Source organism: Phalacrocorax aristotelis, chromosome 11 (genome assembly GCF_949628215.1).
Source record: "Phalacrocorax aristotelis chromosome 11, bGulAri2.1, whole genome shotgun sequence".
Lineage (NCBI taxonomy): Eukaryota > Metazoa > Chordata > Aves > Suliformes > Phalacrocoracidae > Phalacrocorax > Phalacrocorax aristotelis.
In genome coordinates this window covers 20326032-20348758 of record NC_134286.1, presented here as the reverse complement: position 1 = coordinate 20348758, position 22727 = coordinate 20326032, and the positions used below count along the sequence as shown (strand labels likewise).

The 22727-nt window shown below is 41.5% G+C and overlaps 1 protein-coding gene and 1 long non-coding RNA gene across 3 annotated transcripts in view; one reads left to right on the top strand and one right to left on the bottom strand.

Annotated features, from left to right (window-relative positions):
- TMEM164 (transmembrane protein 164) overlaps nucleotides 1-9092 on the bottom strand; it is a 42950-nt gene extending 33858 nt beyond the window's left edge. The window contains exons 1-2 of one of the 2 annotated variants that reach the window (XM_075107240.1): nucleotides 8935-9092; nucleotides 8076-8671 (exon numbers count right to left, since the gene is read on the bottom strand). In XM_075107240.1, the coding sequence (XP_074963341.1) occupies nucleotides 8076-8540 (465 nt within the window). In that variant the 5' untranslated portion in view covers nucleotides 8541-8671; nucleotides 8935-9092. Of the gene's footprint in view, nucleotides 1-8075; nucleotides 8773-8934 lie in introns of those variants that run through there. The other variant, XM_075107241.1, reaches the window with a different exon arrangement.
- Nucleotides 9093-9277: 185 nt separating this feature from the next.
- LOC142063451 (uncharacterized) lies at nucleotides 9278-15034 on the top strand. The gene is made up of 2 exons (XR_012662768.1): nucleotides 9278-9692; nucleotides 12554-15034. It is a non-coding gene; the product is annotated as an uncharacterized LOC142063451 (long non-coding RNA).
- Nucleotides 15035-22727: the final 7693 nt, after the last annotated feature.

Genomic DNA, 22727 nt, shown 5'->3' with positions numbered 1-22727 from the left:
AAGCTGCCTGTCCCTCCTTCCAACCTCCCAGTTTCCCAGTTCTACCCAGGGGTGAAAGAAGTGTAGCAAGCTGAAGAATTTCCATCATCTCCAATCTACTGTCTTGTAAATTATGTATGGTCATTGGGACATTCTAGATTAGTCTCCCCTTCCACACGCTTGTTTACTCAACAAAACTGTGCTTACCTTCCTCCCTTTTACCATCTTAGGCAAAAGATTTCTAGACTTCTCATATTTTAAGATTAATTATTAACATAAGACTCAGGTCTTCATGTGTGCAGTAGCATTAGTTATCGCATCTTAGGAATCAGTATTTCAGAGAAAAAGTGTCACTGAGGTGATTTTTCTTCCTTTTTCTCTCTAATCACTATCTGCATCAGCCCATCACTAGTAGTGGGTTACTTCCTTCCCCATTCTGAGCTTAATGCTTTAGCAAAAACTGACAATCAAAAATTTATCTGGGGTAAAAGAACAAAAAAAAGGCTGAATTAAAAAATATTCAGAAGTCCAATTTCTGAAGAAAGTTTAGTTTGCACTGAATTTAGATTAACTTGCATTCACATCTGTCCGTGACAGCGTGGAAGCTTGTCTGAGTTCACAGTAAGATTTTCATGTGTATATTCATACACATTCACTTTTGTACCTTTTCGCCAAGCATGATGTTTCATATCAGCTTCCTACAGAAGCAAAACCATCTTAGAAAGCCCTGCTCTTCGCTGCCTCAAGTCACCAATACGTTTTCCTTGTCACAGTCCACAGTTCCTCAATTTGTAGAATTTTACAACAGAAATTTGTAATCTTTAAAAACAGCAGGTTAATAGATATCTAATGGCTTTATTATTACAGACATTTTTTGCCAAAGAAACAGAAACAGTAACACAATCCATAAAAAACGAAGGCCTATAATATCATATTCCTGATAATTTAGGTAGGCATTTCATGAACTACCGAGGTATTAAAATATAAACAATTGAAGTGACTTGACACTGATTACTTGGCAATCTGAATAAATGTAAATCCTTACCACATCTATCTAAAGCCCTGGGGAAGTGTCACAAGAAACATGAGTCCCATTACACTCTTCACAGGTTTCACATTCATGGTGCAGAACTTGCTCTCGGTGAACACCAACTCAGTTCAAATTGCTACAGTGAACATGGTTGATGTACAACCACTGCAGTAAAACTCAGCCTCTATGACTAGGCGTGTAAACATTTACAGCAGTGCAAGGCAGGCAACAAAGAAGGGGTTTTTAGAATTAAAATAATCAGATTAAAAGGTCTGTGATGATCTCATCAGAACAATCCAATATCTGATTACCTAATTATTCACCTAATGGCCTTTAGGTAATAACCCTCAGTGTAAATATTTGGGGTAAGAGAAAGTTATGTTTTTCATTCTGGAATTTCCAATCATGCAATTCCTGCTCCTTTTCAGAGAGTAAGATTACTTCTTGTCAACTCCCCACTTTTTATATTCTTTTCTCCTAAGGATATACAGAGTAAAGGTGAGAATTACCAAAGAATGCATTCTATCCTCAAGCACAGCGGGTATTTCCAAATTCCAGCAACTTCAAAACAAAGGCTTAATTTAAGTGAGAGCTTTAAACTCCAATTCCTCAGCTAGAGCATTCATTGGGAGCATGACCTTACCACGATCCCCATCACCTTGACTAATGCACACATATTTCAGCTCAAAATAAAGCATGTACTGGCCAAATCTTCCCTAAATTAAAGTGGCTTAACTGTAGTCTCTTCAAACAAAGAAAACTGATTCACTGCCTTCAGACACATTTGCTATTCTTTTTACACTAAATCAAAAGTTACCATTATTTCTGCATAAGAATCCTTGTCTTGCCTCAAACTATTAGTTCCCTATTTCTATGCTATGTGCTGGGAATTACTAAAAATAAGCCCAATGAGGAAACAAACTATATATATGGTGTTAAAATTGTCAGCTCAATAAATAACCATTACATTAATTACGGTATCAGTTAAAGCCTCTAAACTTCAGTTGACAGTGTTTTTTAAACACAACAAAATCATTGCTTGAGAATAAATTGTAGCAATTAAGAAAGAAATTACAGTTATTGGAACCAAGGGCAGATTAAATTATACAAGCAATCCATGGGCGGGTTTTTTAAAGCCAAATTTATAGTTCTGGAACATCCCAGACCCAGTATGAAGGAACTGAAGATGTGTCTCATGACCTGTCACTTCATATCTACGCCCCTTGAGCTGCTATCTTCTTTCTAGCAGTAAAATGCACTCTTTTGCAAAAAATAAGGCCTGTCATCAAGGAATACTGTGCTTTCAGTGCTTTAATTCAGCTGCCCTTTTTCAACACGCACTATGATGAATTTCCTCTCTAGCCATCAGCTTTAAGAGGCAGTATCACAAGTTGATTTGCAGTTGTAAGAAAAAAGCCTTGTGTATTATGCAGATCTAAAAATCAAGCTGCATACTTCATAATCCCACCTGTTTGTGAGCTCCAGTTACGCACATCTTCCACTTAAGTTTAACTGAGGAATGTTATGTCTACCAGATGGCATTTCAGAGCACTGAAAGGATTGTTGACCTTGCTGCAGCAGACTCACACACCCCCTGAATGTACTGATTTGGGAATAAATCATACTATACACCAAATATATAGCCTTGATTTCCTCAATTATTTTTTTAAACAATCATTAACATATAAAGTTCTACTAAATTTCACTTTTATCATATCTCCTGAAATGAGTCCTACCTTCTGGGGTACTTTAAAAATTACAAGGTCTGCAAGTAGAAGTACCAGGTTTTGGAACATGGGAAGTATACAAAAAATTTATGTGCTAAGGGAAATATGCACACGTATAAAAAGGGAGATTTAGAAGCTTATATTTAGATACTTATATTTTGAAAAAAATGTGTATATATTCATAGGAAATTTTTCCTTCGCTGCTCTACATCTGCCCAACAGTCTTAATACACTAAGCATTGAATGAAACTATTGGAAAACATCTTTGATTTAGACTACTGCCACCCTTTAAAGACTGAATAACTCATAAAACTTTTACTTGCAGGCTGTTGCTCATGTAACCCAATACCATTATTCAGTGTCACTTCTATAAAAATGTACTGAATTTCTGTAATCAAGGGTTCTTCATACTCACTCCCAAATAACAGGACATGAACGTCCCTTTAACTTTAATTCAAGGTTTTGAAGAGACAAAGTATAGAAAACCATACACAATTTAACTGGATTCTTCCAAATATTACAAAGCACTTAGGAGCAGTGTACACAACTTAAATCCAGATTCACACCTGAAAGAAATCACACTTTTTCCAAGTTTTTGTTTTTTTTTTTTTTAAAAAAAAGGGATGGGAGGAGGGGAGAGAGAGGGAGATAATTATAATTGGTTAGTTATATGTTGGGACATATCCCCAAATAATGCAGGATTCAGTCAAGCTATGTTTATTATGTAGAGTTCCAAAACCAGCCCATTGTTTCCAAAAACACAGTAGCGTCTTTTGCAGAGGACAGAAAGGATCCAGGCCACTAAAAAACTGGAAATAATGAACACAGGATTTAGTATTTACTGAACTGCAGATGCACTTAGCACTGTTTTTCGTCACGCAAACATCAGATCGAGATCTCGGGACAGAACTGGACTCCCCTATACTTCTTTCCCTTGCCTTTTTTCTACCTGTCACTCCCCCTTGAGTTTACTTCCCTTTGCCTGAAAAGACCACTGTTTGAAGAGTCATCCAGCAAGACAGATATTTCCTATAAAAACATTTTCTTTATTCCAGACAAAAATCAGTCCTTATCTGTCTTAAGTGCACTAGTTAGGTGTAGAACTGGAAGAGAATTACGACAACTTACCAGCTCAGGATGTACCACTGAGAAATGATTCTGTAGGAAGAACACTTGCAAACCTCTTCCCAAAACAAACAAAAAAATCCCAAAACTCATTTTGCAGACTAGTGTTACATCACCCTTCTCAAAGAAGGCATTGGCATATTAAAATCAAGGAAGCTGATAATTTACAACAGTTTAGGAGAAGGACTAGCTGTACCTATCGTGTTAGGATTAGGCTATAGTCATATCTCTGCCACATCCCTAAGCAAGGTTTCAAGAAACTTACACACATGCTTTTAATTTCTACAAACTGATTAGTCATAACCTTCAGTGTTTAGAACTGAATAGGCTTAGCAAAGCTCTGAGAAACCAACTTAAAACTACCAGCTTCAAGATGCAACTCGCAAACCTAAAATTCAAATTTTAAAAAAGAAAAAAAAAATATTCATGTAATCATTGAGGTTTGACAGGGCTTTTGAGATCACTTCACCCCACCATTGTTACCCGCCTACTCTGATGTAGGCGGCTTCGCCTAATAGTTTTTCCTTACATTTTGTTTTCCAAATGTCCCTTTTGCAGACTAATTTTATCTCTGGGTCCTGGTTTGTATTTGTCTACATGTAACCTTACTTGCCTGTTAACGCCAGCTTGATACCTTACAGGACATCAAGACACACCCATGTTTACACATTTTCATTAAATTACATTGATTACAAATAACAGCTTGAAAAATACATGTCAGAAATTACAAACTGGGGCTACAGGAACAAATAATGAAGAACACAGTTTTTGATGGCAATTCTAATGCTGTAAGTATTTTGATGCTCATATGCAGGGACACAACACTTGCATACGCTTCTCAACAGCCCCGCTCTGAATGCTGATAAAAGTCTCCTTTACAAGGCTTTTAAAGAAATCAGTAGTGCTGTAATTGGCTACTAGGTGGATCCTCCCTCTTACACTGCTGAATCAGAAACTTAAAAGGTTTCCTTCACATCTTCAATTTCAATACCATAATTAAGGGTCATAAAATACTGAAAAGGATTAATGTCTTGAAAATATAACACTTGGCCCCCTAAACATATGCTGACTTTTTTCTGCTATGGAAAGGAGAATAGGTTTGCAACACCCTAGTGGACTTAATGTTTTCCTCTTAGCATACCCTTCTATGTCAGGGTTACAGCAGTATCATTGGGCCAATCATTTCCTCAGTCCTAAAAACAGAATGCTATTTTTTCTTTTTTAATAGAGGTATTCAAATAATTTTCAGTAAGACCACTCTTCATGTAAAGGAAGAGCTTAGTATGATACTCCTTCATAGACGTCTCTCCTGCTGCACCACATACTAACTAAATACTGTACTGCACAAGGACACCTCCATCCTCATCAGATAGCTGTCACAGAAACCACAGACATTTCCATTCACCTTTTTAAAATACATATATACATACAAATTTTAAAAAAAATTTAAGTATTTACCTCTCAGCAATGGTGCACTTATATCACTTGTGAAGGCACAATATTGCCCTTCTTCCTCCAAAAGCTATGCAAGAAGCCAAACCCAAGATTAGGGCGGGAAATGAGCAGTACTGTTTCTAGATAATGCAACTAGGTGGCAGGACAGCAACAAATTCTCTGAATCTGATTAACCACGAGAATCAGCAATTAAATATGTTCATTTGATCAACAATTCACCCTTGCAATAACAGACCTAAACTAGTTCTTCCCACTTATGAAAAACCTTTTCATAAGAAAAACAAGAAAATTCAAAGATTTGAACATGGGTTGGCAGAAATCAGACACCTGATCAGAACAGACTCACTTGTAGAACTCAGTATCCATTGTATTATATTACACAGTTCTGCCTGCCCAAATGCACCACAAATGTAATTCCCATTTTATTTTGTGATTTCATTTCAGTCTTGGGTCTTTTAAAAGCATGACTTTTGCTTTTATGCAGAGGAAATCTGAAAGATAATTTCCAGTTTCAACTATTTTTGGCTCAGAGCCCAGAGCTTTTGTTGCTCTGAGGTGAAACAGTTAGCTGAACGAAAACAGAAATTGAGTGAAAGAAGAGACCTTTACCAACAGCTACTGTTGGCTTCCCTTTGAAGTCATCTTGATTGCTGTAGCATGTTTCATCTCTTCACCTACTTTGTTCATCCTAATGTTTAGGCACAGCAGCAGGATTATGTACAAACTACTGTAAGAACAGAAGTGAAGGATAAATTATCTTTTCATACATTTCATCTTGCCAACCTGTTGCCCTCAGCAAATTCAGGCCAGAAGAACAACGCTTGCAAGATGCCAGCTACTATGTATTACTCTTCTGGTGTTGGAGGTCATCAACTATCTTTGCATCTAATCTGTTTTCTCTGCTGAAAGCTATTGGTTTTGCAGCTATTTTCATTCTCCACATTAAGCCCAGGCCTATTTCTGTTCTATATCTGTTTGAGGATGAAGAGGTATGATTTCTGAATTTTGCTGAAATATCCACCTTCCAATTTCACAAATGCTGGAACACCATTTCTAATGAGTAATTAGCAGAGAATTATTTAAAAAAACCTTCACAATTGGTGAAGAAGTGATTAAGAACCACCCATGCCTGACTACAGAGGCTAAGTGTCTTCCTGGGGGAAGCATTAATGAACAAGGTAAACAATACAAGCTTCCCCATTTATGTATAAGCACTAGATTTTGCTGAATACTTACTACGATATCATGTTCTGTGATTCTAATTCCATATCAAGACAACTAAACTTCCAAATTATAATGGTAACGTATCCTCACCTCCTTCCCAGAGAATTAATAGGAAGTTTTTCCAGTAAATATTGAGTACTGTCAAGAAATGGAATGTGGTTATATTATTTCATTTGAATTATTTCTACAGTTCTTGCATACCTTCTACTTTCCCCTTCATTACCAATACTGACTAACTGATTGCACAGCAATTGTTACCACTTCAAGGGAAGTTAAGTGTCCTATGGTGTAAAACACTAAGCTAACATTGCATCACTGCTCAGGACTTTACATAACCTACTAATTAAGTTCTGGAAATGTAAGTTAATTGCTACAAAGGTATTGAATATTGCTGTAAGAGCTTGTTTTTCTCCTCTTGAAACAATATCCGTCTCCCTCAGACCTCTGGTACAACCAGAAAAGATGTTTCCATTCCTGTTAGGAAATGCTCTCCAGGAGTGAAAGCAACGACTGGCTTGATCTGATACAGCCCAGATCATTTCGCATTCTGTAAAGGGAGACTAAGCTCATTTTTTACCTGTTTTGGTGAAACCAAAAAATTGGTCCGATTTTCACCTCTTACTGATCATAGATGTTATCACAGCAGCTTTTATGAAAGCCTTTTTGACATTCTTCTATTAATTCTTGAGCTTAAATTTTGTACATTGTCCAGTGTGAGGGTACAATATTAGCATAATTAAAATAATTTTTGACATCTCCCCCACTCCTTACCAAGCTCAGTGAAACAGAAACTCAAGTGCATGCACAGGACTATTGACAAACACAGCTTCTAAGCTTTAGATACCGCCTTTCAGTAACTGTTTATGAATGCTTCCATTATTTTGGAAGCTATGCAAATTGCACATTATCATGCACCAACAACTAAGCCACAAGTCATTAAAGTGCATAGTATATCCACAGGTATTAAGCCAGATAGGTTTGTGCACCCCATGTATGAGACATGGTAACTCCTGTTTCCTTCCTATTCAGCTTTGAAAATTAGAAAGGTAAACCAACATTGCCTGCACAAAATGAAGAGTAATTTGTCGCTTCAACATCTTCACAAAATACATTCACAACCCTAAAAGTGACTTGCTTGAAAAAGCTGCCTGTAAATTACATAGCTGCTTTAGCAATAATCTTGTTTTATTAAGTTTGGTGCAAATTTTACCACCGCTGTTAGTGGAAACAGCATTTTCTATCCCTGAAACAAAGATTAGGTGATAGCAAGTGCTGAGACAGCTTTAATTTTTTGTATCTTCAACTAGAGATTTGGACATTAGTCCAAATTTCACCTTTTCACTTGACTTGTTTTATCCACAGATTTCAACTCAGCTGATTAAAAACTAAATCAGATTTAAAGCATTCATACTAGTTTTTGGCATTTGTGCTTTTGCTACGCACTTTCAGTCCACAAACCGACTACGGGGAAAAAAATACTGCTTTGCAAGTATAAAACTGAAGCAAATTTCCCGGTAACCATACACAAGCCTTACCTGCATCATAGTGACCACATGGCAGGGATTCAGGAGGTAAATGACAGTCCTGGTGGCAAACTTGAACCCCACCTCCAGCCCAAAGATGAGGCAGAGCACCACCAGCAGCACATTCTTGCCCAAGCTCTCCTGCTTAGTCTGGGGCTGCTGCAGCAGGTGACCCTCCAGCTCCCTCAAGTGCAGCTGCCTGAGCTTCCACAGGGACAGGAGGATCTCCACGACGCCCACGCTGAGGAAGACCAAACTCTCCAGAAAGCGCTGCTGCCCGGAGAGAAAGGCCGCGCATTCTGGCCCTCCGTTACCAGCAAAGCTGGGGTCCACACCCCCGTACATCCAGTCCAGCAGATTATGGAGGCTGTAACGAGACATGGTGGGACGGTGCCTCTTCTCCTCCCCGTCACTGTCCAGGAACAGGTAGGAGCAAGACGGAATCAAAGCCAAAATGCTGTCGGGCTGACGAAACATGAAACGCAAGGACGGCCCCTCTGTAGTCCCCTTCCTCCCCAAGCTTCAGGAGAAGCGAGCAGCTCGGCTCGGGGCAGGGCTGACCCGGGGCTTTTCCTTTCGATGCCCGGACGAGACCCGCAGGCAGCAGCCTGCAGGAAGGGAGGAGCCACCGATGAATGGAGCCTGCGAGCAGCGGCCGAAGCCCCTCGCCTCAGCAGCCCTCCTCCTCCCCGCCCGGCACTCTCCCTCCGCCGCCGGCAACGCTCGTCGCTCTCCCCGGCCGTGGCGGGGCCGCCCCCCTCGGCGGGGCGGCACGACGGCCGGCCGCGACGCCCTCCTCCGCCGGGCCACTGCCGCCCTGCCCGCCGCCGCCGCTCCCGCGCCCACCCCTGCCCGCCGCCGGGCCCGGTACCTCCGCCGGCGGGAGCTCCGTCAGGGAGGCAGGCCCAGCGTCCCCCCGCCACGGGGCCGGCCTCGGCGAGGGAAGGAGGAAGCAGCGCTTCCCTCAGCGGCGGCGGCACGGTTTAAGAGTAGGAGCCCGGGCGGACGGGCCGCTCCCCGCCGCTCTCCCGGCCCCTTCCCGGCGCCGTAGCATCACCCCACCGACGTGCCTGACTCACACCGTAAAATGGACGAGTTCCCGGGATTGGCTGCGCCCGGCCGCCCGCTCCTCCCTCCGCCCCGGCTGCTCCCGCCTCCCGCCACTGCCTCCGTCCCTCGCCGCCTCCTCCCCGGCGGGCCGCGCTCCCCTCTCCCTCGCCCCGACCTCGGCTTCCTCCTGCCTGTTGCCTCTGCTTTCGCCCGGCGGCTCCCCTTCCTCCTCCTCCTCCTCCTCCTCCTCCTCCTCCTCCTCCTCCTGCTCCTCGCAGCGCCCGCGGTTCGCCCGGCCGCCCCCGCCCTCCCCTCAGTGCCACCGGCGGCGAGGAGGCGAAGGGCCCGAGGGAGTTCGCCGCTCTCCGCGCTGCTCGGGCCCGGCGTGCCCGCCTGTCACCGCCGTGCTGCTCCCAGGCCCGGTTCCACGGGCGGCCTTAACTTGATAAACTAGTTTCTCAAGCGCTGTGGCAGCAGGTGGTAGTCGGCCAAGAAATTGCAGTGGCCTGCGTCTTACCCGCGCACCATAAAAGGCCGAAGTTATGAGGGTTTTCAGCTCAGCTGCAGTCGAAGCATGGGGTAAGTGTGTGCAGATGTGCGCTTGTGCGATACCATAGAGTGCAAGACCCTGCTTCTGTGTGCGCTTGAGTTACTGAAGTGTGCCCAAAACTGAGCCTTGCGCAGCAGAAGCCAGGTTTGGTCCCAAGACCCTGCTTGTGTGCATGCACGAGTTACCTAAGTATGTGCAAAACCGAGCCTTGTGCAGTGGAAGCGAGGTTTAGTTCCTGGAGGCAGCTGGGTTATGGCTTTGTGAAGCAGTTGTAGTATTGGTGGTGTAGTGATTGGTGGCTTTGTTGTATCAGATGTCCAAAAAGATCACCTGCGAGCAGACGCTTAGGACTGGTGATGCTGAAAACAAAGTCGTCTCACTCCAGAGTAGGTAAAGAACAGATTAGGAGCACTCAGGTAAATGAAATGTTTTCAAATTGTTAGAGTCTAGTGAACGTGATCGAAAGACAGTTGAAGAATTGACTGACTTAAAAAGGTGAATGAGATGCTGAAAAAACAGAAGAGGCAACTGTAAATTGCTGTTATCAAGGTGGGATGGAGCCAGAGAAATACAGCTCTATCAGAGTAAATAACTGAAACCCCCAGAAAAATCCAAGGACAAATAACCTCCCAAACTATTATTAGCACCTAGATGATAACCAGGGAGCTATAGCAGTCAACATGGATTTGTCAAAAATAAATCACGCCAGTAACTTGATTTTCTCCTCCAGTAAGGAACAGGCCTTGTGGGTAGGACAGAGCCCGTTGTCAGTTTGATTAGGTTTTGACACTTACATGACATTCACATTAAAAAGTTAGAGGAGTACGGGCTGGATAAATGTATTATGAAGTCTATACAAAACTGAATGGAGAGTAAGCAGTAGAAGATTGTGAAAGAGAAAGAATATATTGCTGGGTTCCTAGAGCCTTCTTCAGTTTGGGTCTTTTTGTTAGTAATGATGTAAATAATGAAACATATTTATTAACGTTGCAGGTGATGCGAAGCTGAAGGGGACAGAATGAAATATTAAAATAGTCTTGATCATTCAGAAGCATGTTTTTTTAAAAAAAAATAAAGAAGATATTCAGTGAGATCAAGTTGCATCCAGTATGTTACACTGGTATAAGGCACCTGGTGTAAATCATTGCTGCCTTTCCTTTTCCCCTTGCTACTTATTTTCTCTCTCACTGTCTGTTGTGGTTTAACCCCAGCCAGCAGCTCTGCCCCACGCAGCTGCTCACTCGCCTCCCCCCGGTGGGGTGGGGGAGAGAATCGGAAGGGTAAAAGTGAGAAAGCTTGTGGGGTGAGATAAAGACAGTTTAACAGGTAAAGCAAAACCCGTGCACACAAGCAAACAAAATGAGGAATTCATGCCCTCCTTCCCACGGGCAGGCAGGTGCTCAGCCACCCCAGGAGATCAGGGCTCCATCACGCGTAACGGTGGCTTGGGAAGACAAACACCATCACTCCAAATGTCCCCCCCTTCCCCCAGCTCTATATGCTGAGCATGACGCCACGTGGTGTGGGACATCCCTGGAGTCAGCTGGGGTCACTGTCCCAGCCGTGTCCCCTCCCAGCTCCTTGTGCACCCCCAGCTCCTCACTGGTGGGGTGAGGTGAGGGGCAGAAAAGGCCTTGGCTCTGTGCAAGCCCTGCTCAGCAGGAATGAAAACATCCCCTTGTTATCAACACTGTTTCCAGCACAACTCCAAAACACAGCCCCAAACAACTGCTATGAAGAAAATTAACTCTACCCAAGTCAAACCCAGCACATTCTCCATCCCTTTTCCTGCTCCCCACCCCCCCACCCCCGAGATGTTTATCTGCCTGCCACATTAAACCACAACGCTGTCTTATGCCAGTATAAGCTTTTCTGGGGCTATGTGGTTGACTGTATGAGAAAGCTGATTAACATTACAATTATAATTCCAGAGGTTGTCATAACCTGGGGCACTTAGCTGATCTATTTGATGCTAGTCTGGGTCATAGTGATGGATGAGCTGACCTGATGATTTCTTGTTTTTCTGTGATTTTCCACTCATTAGAAAGAAGGAACATAGTTGGTATAAAAGTGGACATCCTAGTACGATTGATATTTCTTTGCAACAGCACAATATCATTAGTTCGCGTTCAGATTGTCATCCACTATAAATCTAGGAGATCTGGTTTTCTGATCTTGATCTGCTGGGTGGCTCAGGCACACCTCCTTCATTCTCTCTGTTTCAGTTTCTTCAGCGTTTTTGAAAAGTACTCTGAAATCTGTGAATAAGAATTTAGTATTATTGACTGAACAGTATGCTGTTGCTCTTTTCTGTTTGCCAATCATTTTTTCTCATCCTTTCACTAATTGAGGCTCTTCCTAAGATCCATTGTAAACATATATATCTCCTATGTCAATAGAAATGGTTCTCTAAAAGCAATAAATTCCTGTAACTAAAATGTTTGCACGAGAGCCTGAGGCTTGTTCCTGTATCTAACATTAGATTTATTTTTCTGTCTGTAGCTTCTTGAAATACAAAAACGGTGTCCTGGTTTCAGATGGGATAGAGTTAGTTTTCTATGGGAATTAAGGTGATGCCCAAACCCAGGTCATGAATTTCTGGGATTTTATTCAGAAGACCAGACAGAATTCTAGGAATTTTTGTTCAAACACACACGCACCTTCTGGCAGCGGATGAAGCAGTCACCCAATATGTCTTATATCTACAAAACAGTTTTAAAAGAAACAGGATGAAGCTGTAATTACACAAACTTTAGGAGACTATTTGCCTCCATATCAACCAGGAGATTATGTCACAATAAAGATCTTTACGACTAAAGATGCATTACAACCAGGGGGGAGGGTCCTGTGCAAGTGTTACTATGTACTTATTCTGCTCTCAAAATTGCAGGTAAAGACACGTGGATCCACCACTCTCAGGTGAAAGCCGTGCCAAACTCCTGATCACGATCCTCCTTTTGCTGCTGTTGAACACAATCGGAGGACTTCCACTACAACACGTAACTCCGAGTTCAAACCAGTGGCTATTATTAGCAAAGACTGCCTTAAATAATTCAGATGAATTTTGTGTACGGTATGGGTCAGGTATCATGGAAGTTGCAGCTACACATTTATCATACTCTGTTCCCAGATTATTATCCGCAGCATGACAGATTCTGTTTATTAACACACTTCACTGATGAGATGCCAGGCAGTTAACATATACAACAATTTATTAAGTTTTCCACTGTCCTCAAGGGAGTCACTTTAAACCATATAGTAAGCTCAATACATAGTAAGACAAAAATCGGTAGAGCAAGATACATGAAGTCAGGGGAAGGGGGATACAACCTGTTCAGTGTTCCAGCAGTCCGCAGCAAGGTCAAAGGTGGTGGGGGTCTCAGGCCAGCTGAGAGGGAGCTCCTCCGAGTTGCTCCTATTCTCTGATTTTATAGCTGGTGTGAAGCCCCTAGTCCCTACATACCTTTGTATCCAGAGTCTTAATCACCACAGCACACCCTGCTATGACTTTTGGAGCTGAACAGGGTCTGTTTGGGTAGATAAATGAGGACAAAGAGGAAGGAAGGCCTCATGGTTCAGCAAAAATGTTCACAATTTTATAATTTAAAAAAGCAACACAACTAAACCCTCAGCCACGAGTTGCGCTTGTGATTAGTGTTTAGCTGCGAGTGGGTGACGGCTTCTTGATTCGGTTCAAATACTTTCCTCAGGGTGTTTTGTTAGAAACTGTCCAGGCTCTTGACCTAAGTTTAGGCCTAATTTTATGGCAGCTGATAAGCAGTGTGGGGAGTGGCGGGGGCATATTATAGGAGTCTGCACAGTTGGGGCTGGGGGCTAAGCAAGGGGTGACTACCAAGTCTAAACCTAGTTCTGCCCCTCTCCTCGGCCTCATCATGGCATTTTCCACTTCAGCAGGCCCGCGACGTTGGTCTGGTCCCAGGGCTGGGACCCCACAACATTTTGTAGGTGTGAGCACACCCCTGTCACTAATACATAATGACTTAAACTTGCCCAGGTTTAAGGTGAACCTAACCTACAGTCAACATCGTGATATAGGGAAAGTCTCAACACTGGCTGCAAATCAGCATGCTCTGTGATTCCGACTTCCTCAGTGTGACTCCATCTGGATCTTGCGTGTACATGGTTAACGCTGCTGCACCATCAGTAATTCTGAACAACAGTGACTTAATCTGTAATACAACAACAAAGGTTTCCTATTACTCTGCTGATAATCTGTCTTCCAAAGGGATGGTTTCTATTTTGTGGACTTCAGACCTATAATTACATACCCAAAAATGCAGCCGCAGGTCTGTGCACACTTGGAAGACTCACAATCTCCATACTAAAAAGAAATACCTCAACCTAATGTGACACAGAAAGAAGCAGGAGCCCATCTCAGGCCCCACCAGCGAATTGTGACTCAAATGCAAATCTGTTGAGCAAAGCAGTAGCATTAAGCGTATCATTAGCGGAGGTCCCTGCACTAGCACTAGGTGCCAACCTCCCACTGACAGAGGTGGCTTGTACGCTAGCAAAAACTCTGAATGCCACCTCCACTTTGATTCTATTACTGCAAGGGGAACAATGCTTAATCTGGGAAGCAACCCTAGAAAACAGAGCAGCTATAGATTACCTGTTGCTTAGGGCCAACCATGGGTGTGAAGATTTTGAATCTCACAGATAACGATAAAGCAACAGAAGCCCAACTGAAAAACTTTAAAACTTTAGTACAAAATGTAAGAAAGGATCTGAAGAGAGTAGAATGGTGTAACTGGTGGTCAGGTCCATTTCTTTCTATTACCCCAATACTGAAACAATTTATCAGTTTCATATTAACAGTCTTAGGAGTTTTACTTCTTTTAGGGATCACATTCTGCTGTTTTGCTTAACCTGGCGCGCCTAAATTCGTGGGTACAAACACTATTCTGCTCCAATCTAAAGTGTGCAAGTATGCACAAAACAGAAGGAGGGAATGTCACATAAGAAAAAGCTACCATGTAAAGATGGCTTTGAAGACATGCGCAAGTGAACTGGACTGACAGTGACCTCGCACATCACAAGAGGGTCCGCCGTTAGAAGAAACCAGACCAAACAGGCTGAAAGCGGCAAAGTTGCAACAAAACGGTGCAAACTCAGTTAATAAATATGCATTAAGCGTGCTTGCACAGGAAGTTTGTGTGAACAAGTACTCAAAAGTGAATGGTAACAAGGGAAGTCGTGGCCAAAGCCAATAGCTTATGGATATTGTAAAAATGAATATGTGAGTAGTCTTAAAATTGGATATAAAGAATCAAAACATGGGGTCTTCCTCAGGCTTCCAGCCAAGAGGCACCTTATTGCTGGCAATAAAAGGGGTTTTAGCGAGTGCGTACTTCTGCTGCCTTCTTTCCAGTACCCACGCACAAACTAGAAGGAAAGAAGAAAAGTGAGCAAGTCCTTTCTGCTAACGACAGGCTACGGTAAGCGCTGATTACTTGTTTTGTTTTACTTGAGCATGAACATGGGAAATACACCGATCAGTTTTGATTTCCATTTTTAAACCATTTTATTGTACTTCAGTGACAGGGTGAGAGAATATTAAATGTAGTCTTCAAAACTGTTTAGTTTAGGAAAAACACCCAACTACGAATATTTCCTTTCACTGTTAGTTTTGATAAATGCAGGATGCTCAAATTGAGCACGAGTGAGGAGAGATACCAGCTCAGAAATAGATCTCTTTTCCAGTTTTTGTATATAACGTGTAAAAGGTTATGTTCAGAATAATTGTTAGTGGTTCATTCTCAAATTTTGGCAAAAAAATCAGCACACTCCTTGCTGGGGCACAAGGAGATGCCTCCCAGCAGATCAGTAAGGTGGTATTTTTTTTCTTGCATGCTGATACCAGCAAGTGAAATAATCACAACCTAGTGGTTATATTGTTGTTAATCCCTAGAGTAAATAGTCCCCTCCCCCTCCAAAAAATTGAGATGCTTATAGATATACATGTCATGTTGAATTATCTACAGTTCACATTTTGAAAACTACATTTGCCAGAAGTGCCTACAGGACAGCCACCCAGAAAAATTCCCTCTGGTAAGCCACTTGGTACAGGGTGGGGCTTCTTGTTGTTATTTTGCTGTTTGGTGGGTTGTTTTTTACTTGCTACAAATCTAGGTTCATAGAGATTCTTCCATCAGTTATTCTGACCTCCTTCTGTTTAGTCAGTCACTCACATGGGTCTTTAATGAATTTAAAGAAAGGCTTGTGGTAGTGTAATTGCTGATTTCCTCTCAAGGAGTTTTCTTGAGAGAAAGATGAAAGGCTGTTGCATTTATCATATCTCTCCCTGTCAGCTAATTTAGCTAGAACATATGCTAGACAATACTGAAAAAAAAGTAAATGTCAACTTGAAACATTTAAAATAGGAGCTTAAAAAGCATATCACATCTTCATGTTTTTTCAGTTCTGATGGACTGAAAATAATTATATAAAGCACCAACGAAAAACTTGTTAGATGACAACTGTGTGAACCAGCTTTTTGTTGAATCACATTCCTGTCATGTTTGCAGTGTTTGACTTATTTTTCCCTTACATAAAAAGCCGCAGTGCTAATAGACGCAAAAACAGTTGGATGTAAAAGCAGGGAGAAATAAAGAAATGTCGTGAATATGTGAGGTTTCCTTTGAGATAAAGAAGATCCTAGGTAACATCATCTGCATATTTATTACTCTACCTGTTAAAAGGTCAAATGGCATTCTCAGTAACTGTGATACCGGTTGAGGATGCGTCTGAGAAATGGTGATCCATTTCTGTGCAGGTTCATATGTTAAATGAGCAAAAGCATTCTCTGAAGTTGTTTGGAGCTTGGGGAAATATTTTTGTTGAGTGGAAAAATGGATCTGCTATAAAACATATAAAATGTGTTTCCATATAAAATATATGGAAACATAACACATATAAAATGTTTCCATATAAATGGAAAATGAAAGTTTCCATCCAGATGTTATGTGGTGTTCTTAAACTTGAAGTATCTGGAGAACTAACAGAAAGAAGACTGTCCTTTTCACACATCAGTAACTGAACATTTTATGCCTTAAAGCGCTCAACAACATTCGCTCCCTTTTGTGTTTGTGCCCTGTATTGTTTAGCCATTTTTCAGTTTTCAAGGCATTTGCTTTGTTCCATGTCCAGTGCTAGCACCGAAATACTGCTAAGAATAATAAAAGGCACTTCACAAAGAACCACCCAAACTCTTTTTCTTGGAAGCTCGGCCTTAACAGCACTTTTCTCACTGTTGCCTTCCAAGTCAAAATATTACATTAATATAATGCACACTTATAGGTGCTTATATCCAATACATTTCCTAACGACGCTTAGCTGGTCTTTGAGTGACCCAGACCCAAGCGGAAGGTGATCCCTGACATATCTATAGGTAGACCACATGATACTTTTCATGCTGATGTCTAAGAAAAATAAGGGAAGTCAATGAATGAAATCACTGTTTAATTTGATTGCCATATTAGTTTTACAAGAATTGTTTCCCTGGTTCATGTTCGTTAGAGCTGATTTTAGCTGTGGCTGGTACACGTAGGAGGTATGTGATTCTGTAAATCTACATAGATATGCAGGGAGAAGAACCTGTGCTTTCTATTTTTGTTCTCTTTTGCTATAGTTTATTGGGCACATTGACATCCACAAAGACTTACTGAAAACCCTTTTAGTTAAAACTGAGTTCAATCTTAAAAACTGAAATCTGACCTCTGATGATGAGACACTCTCTCACTACTTACGAGTCTCAGCCTGAGCGATTCTGAACACTTGCATCTTCCCTAAACTTCTGTGTGGAATTTGCCTTTATTGTTTATACCAGAGTGACATTTGGTGTCCAAATTCAGGGAACAGCTATGTTTAACATAACGTAAGACAAGTGTAATTCCAGTCTCAGAAACAAAACAACAGGTAGGAAGGAGAACTATTACATGATGTAATCTCGGGTTAATTACATTGTACAAAATTTGTACTATTCCATTCTATCGTGGAATAGTATGCGATCAGGTCTATTATGTCATATTATTGTGTTATCACTGTGTATTTTTATGTCTTGTGATATTTAGGGAAGGAAGTGTTCAGTACCTCAGCTTTTACAGTGATACGTCAGGCGTTGTACCTTTTTTTGCAAAGATTTCTGAGCCAGACATGGATTCTGTTAGATCCTCCTGTCATTTGTTAGCATACATAGATAGCAGTCACACATTTTAACATTTCTGTTGAATATAAGCCATGAAAATAGATGCTGTAACATACCAAAAGGCTGCTCTTACACCCTTGGATTGGGTTTGCGTGGCAAGGTTCTGGTAGCAGGGGTGCTGCAGGGGTGGCTTCTGTGGGAAGAGGCCAGAAGCTCTCCCACGACCAGCTGAGCCGGTTGGTGTCAGTGGTAGCGCCTCTGGGATAACGTATTTGAGAAGGGGAAAAAAAATGCTGCGCAACAGCAGCTAAGAGAGGGGAGTGAGAATGTGTGAGAGGAACAGCCCTGCAGACACCAAGGTCAGGGAAGGAGGAGGGGAAGATGCTCCAGGCGCCCGAGCAGAGACTCCCCTGCAGCCCGTGGGGAAGCCCATGGGGAAAGATGTCTTTAGAGTTTGTTTTAGTAAGTTATTGAGGAAAAATGTGTATACTCGCATGTTTTCTGTGCAAAACTATGCATTTCATAAAGTGTGGGAGCCTCACACAAGGCAGAGGTCACGTTTAAGTTCTTTGTTAAAAGGTTTATTTAACCATTTTGGTAAAAAGACTATATGGAATAAGGAGCCCTCTAGTGGTTGTTCACCCTCTTAAATCCTCATTATAACGCTCTAGTAACTAATACCATTTAAAAAACCCACCCTTTCTTTTTCAGTAGCAGCACAAATTTTGTTGTTTTATCTCTTGAGGATGTTGTTATCACTATTTTTCTACCCATAGTAAATGAAATAGTAAGAATTGGGCTAGTTCTGCTCTAATGATGCACGACACACCTGCGTGGTACACGATACCCTTCTATAAGGCAGTTTTACTTTAAATACCAAGAATACCTGCCTGCTTCTGCGAAAGGCAGCTGACAGGGCATTTGCTCACCGAGGGCTCGGCAGGGGCCTAGGCACATGAAGCATTTTTATATGCTTCATATATGGATACACAAATGTTGGGAAAAGCTGTTAATGTTTGCAGAAAGGAAGGCAGGATTTGTGTTCTCTCCCATTACAGCTCAAAGAGGGAATAGGTTTTGCAGTTCTCTAACGAGGTGGGGTAGGAAGGAACCAGCTCGAAACTGCAGCAGTCACTGGACTGAAATTTAGTGATAGATAATTTGAATTAAGTTTTCTTGTAATGTGTAAGGATTGCATTTTTTGGGAAAGGAATTGGTGTGTAAATATAAGAGGGTTTTTTGGCTTAGGCCAATATAATGCGCAGGAAACAAGGAAATATGTATCTTACGCCGATTTAATATCTCTGCTTATGTCCTTGTCTCAGTATTCAGATGAATCCTATAGTCGATGGCTCCTTTATTCACACTGCCTCAGTGGATGCTGGTTAACAGTTTTCAGTAATAGAAAGGGGAGGCAAAAGAGTGTTTGTTTTTCAGGTCTGTGACTGCCAGACAGCACCGCCCCTTTCAGACTCTTTCACAAATCTTAGGAACAGTTACCACAGAGCTCTCTAAATTTAATCAGGACTCATGGCTTATGTACGTGTGAGCATTTTAACAGCTTTCTGATGGTACGCATCGTGCTTCAGAGCTGGCTGCTTTTTGTTTTCTCCTCTGGCTGATCGCTGGGAAGACTTTTTGCATGATCTCGACCTTGACACAATATTTTGCTGCCCGGACAGGGGCTCACGGCTGTGGTACAGGTGTTTTATCTGGCAGGTCTTATTGGACTCTGTAACAGATTTTTCTGTTTAGAAACTCTGACTAATGGTGAAAAGAGATCCCCAAATTATGTCCTTAAAGCTTTCTTTACTAGAACCAGAGAAAAAGAGATAAGCAGAAACTGCAGCACGGGTGCATAGCTCTCAGGAGTGGCCAGACCTCCGCAAGCATGTAATTGAAAACTTTACCCAATAAAGGGGGAAAGTAGTAACAAAAATCTTTATATCCCAGCTTGAAACATTTCAAGTTATTCATCTTTTTCAGATACATTTGCTGCTGTTTATAAAGTCCAAAGAGCACAAATATCAGCTAGATAAGCAAACTCTAGCTGTTCAGCCACACACGCAGGGTAAGAGACAGCTTTCTCATTAAAAGGTTCTTCAAAACCTTCACCATAATACTAGTACATGCCCTCTCCTATTTCTGCAATGCTGCGAGACATCTGCAAATCATGTAAATGGAACAAGGTATGTTTCAAATATACTTGGTGTCTATATAATTGGTATCTTTACTTGTGAAGGTGTTTTCACTGGTATCTTGTGAATAGAGAATACTACCTGCTATTACTTGACAGGGAGGTGATATTAATATGGAAGAAAGTGCAGCATACTCAGTATATGGTATTATCAAAATAATTCCTTGTATTCTGAGAACTATGTTGTAATGTGTCGGAATCTGACTTTGTTCCCCCCAAAAAACTGACAGAGGCGAACAAATTATTTGGTGCAAGATCAAGTTCAAAACATTCTACTGATACAGAGTAAATTCTAACAAGAGTGCAACATCCTACCACAGCACTGATTTCTGTGCTGAGATCGTAACGCCTTCCCAAAATTCTTTAGTATCTTTTGGTTGCACAGTTTTGCTAGCTGGCAGGTCTGCTCCAGCTCCCACTAAAATATGAAGCAAAAATTGCATCATGACTTCAATCAGTCACCTGAAACATGTAGCCCTGTGTGAGCTTTTGAAACCTTCATTGAAAGAAGACTTCCAAAACAGCCTTCAGTTTAGGTGGTGCTTTATACATATTATCTCAGGAGATAAGTGGGGAAAAGGTTTAGGAAGGGAATATATCCCCTGTATTTCATGGTACTGCATCTGTAAATGCAATGTGTACACTTAGTATATACCTTATTAAGAACGATGCTTGACATTAGGGTTCTAAATTTTCTCATTATGTGCACTCTTGCAGAAATGTTTATTTTCCTGTAAAAGGGGTCTATAAAAGCCTAGAGAAGAAGTCATCTGGAGCTAGGAAACTCTCTTTGTGAGAAGATGTAGGACAAGAGCGACCATTTTGCAAAGCCATCTAGGTAGAGCTACAATCCTGGCCCTGAGATATAAAATAAATATCAAAGTTTGGACTAACTAGTTTGTTCATGCAGAAACTATGGGGTTTGGAACTCTGGAAGAAAAGAATTGAAGAGGAATTGAAATATGATATTCAGCAGTAGCGTTGAGAACGAAAAAGCTTCTTTGAGCCATGCTTTTTCTGCTTTGAAATGCAAGCGAGTAGGTTCACTGCAAGGATCTAATTAAACCTGTCTTGGGTAGAGGGGTGAGTTCGGGAGAGGGCTTCAAGTCTTTCAGTGATGTTCAGCGGAGAAACACCCATCACTGAGGCATTGTCAGCAACAAAATACCTTCTGCAAGTATGTACTGTTATAAACACGATGATTTTTTATGTTCAAAAGATCTTGCAAATGTTTTCCCAGTACCTACTTTGTATTTTTAGTTAGCATTCATCAGTATTTTAGTCAACTCACCATCTTTCCCCCAAAAGTTTTAATAATAGTTGTAGAGAGCACAGGCGCACTAGTGATCAGAGAGAATTGAGCTATCTATGTAACAAACACAACGTCAACCTCAACAGATTAAGTTTTACAAGTCTTCTTATTTTCAGGAATTTCTGTCTGCCCTCACCCCAAGACAGTATTTAATATATTGCACCTATCTGGAATAATTCTCATAAGGAATTAAAAGAGCTTTCCAAAGTGACTCAAGTCTAGTATTCCTCTTATTCATTAGGTATCTTTGTACTTCAGTAAGAGATGGGTGGAAAAGTTCTGAGAGAGACAAACATTCTTTTTCATAGCGGGCTGCTTACCTGGTAACAGAAAGAAAGTCTGCTGGGAAGCCTTATGTGGCTGATGTGAAAATTTCTTAGCTGAGGCAACTATCCTGTGACTAAGGAAGCCACACAAATCATCTGCTTTTCTTTAAAAAAAAAAAAAAAAAAAAAACCACAACAGGAAGAAACCCTGGGTCAAGCAGGTGAGTGCAATTTGGCATGATTAACGCTTAGCCTAAACTTTGTATTATCCGTAGGGCTAAAGATAGCTCTTACACGTTCATCTGCATACTTTCTAAAACAGTTTAAATGTCACCAGTAGCTGGAATTTTGAGACTATTTATTTTGTAGCGATTGAAGTATATTGGGTTGTAAACATGCAGCCAGTAAACTAATGTCACAGAGAAGATTTGTGCAGCCTTGTCAGCTGAGCCACCCACCTGTTTGATTTTGCACGAAAACACTGGGTGCACACAAGTAAACACACCTATGCTTCAAGAGACGTTTCTCTCCGTTCCCATGTGTGTCTAACTCCTCTCCTCTAGAGGATTTTTTTATGAGAGAAATTAGGCAAGTGATCTGCATTCTGCAATATAATCTTTTGTTGCAAAATTGCTGGCGTTTTTAATTGAGCTATAAAATAAAATTCCACAGCAGGTGGCAGCACAGGTCCTGCTTGATTTTAGCCTGGTTTGCACCTCAGGAAAAAAGTCAGGCTTCCGGTCTTGTAGTAGTTACTGCTATTAAAGAGGTGTCCTTTCCTTTCATCGAAGCTGATGATTTTTAGCAAAGAAATGGAAATTACCCGTGCCACTGGTCACTGCCGTGCTGCAAACACAGGGTGGTTTGGGGGAAGATCGTTAAAAAAAATATATCAGTAAAGACTGCAAACAGCATGACTCACTGGCAATTTGGGATAGAGCTTGCTGCATAGACACCAGTTGTGTCAATAGAATGTCCAAATAAGCAGTAAATCTAACTCTTGATAATTCTGCTCGAGCACGGCTGCACAGGCACCTGCAAACATCTGCCTATTAGCAGAAGCAAGTGGCGTCCACGGTGTATTTTTGGATGCTGGATGGCCTGAATAACCGGAGGTATTTT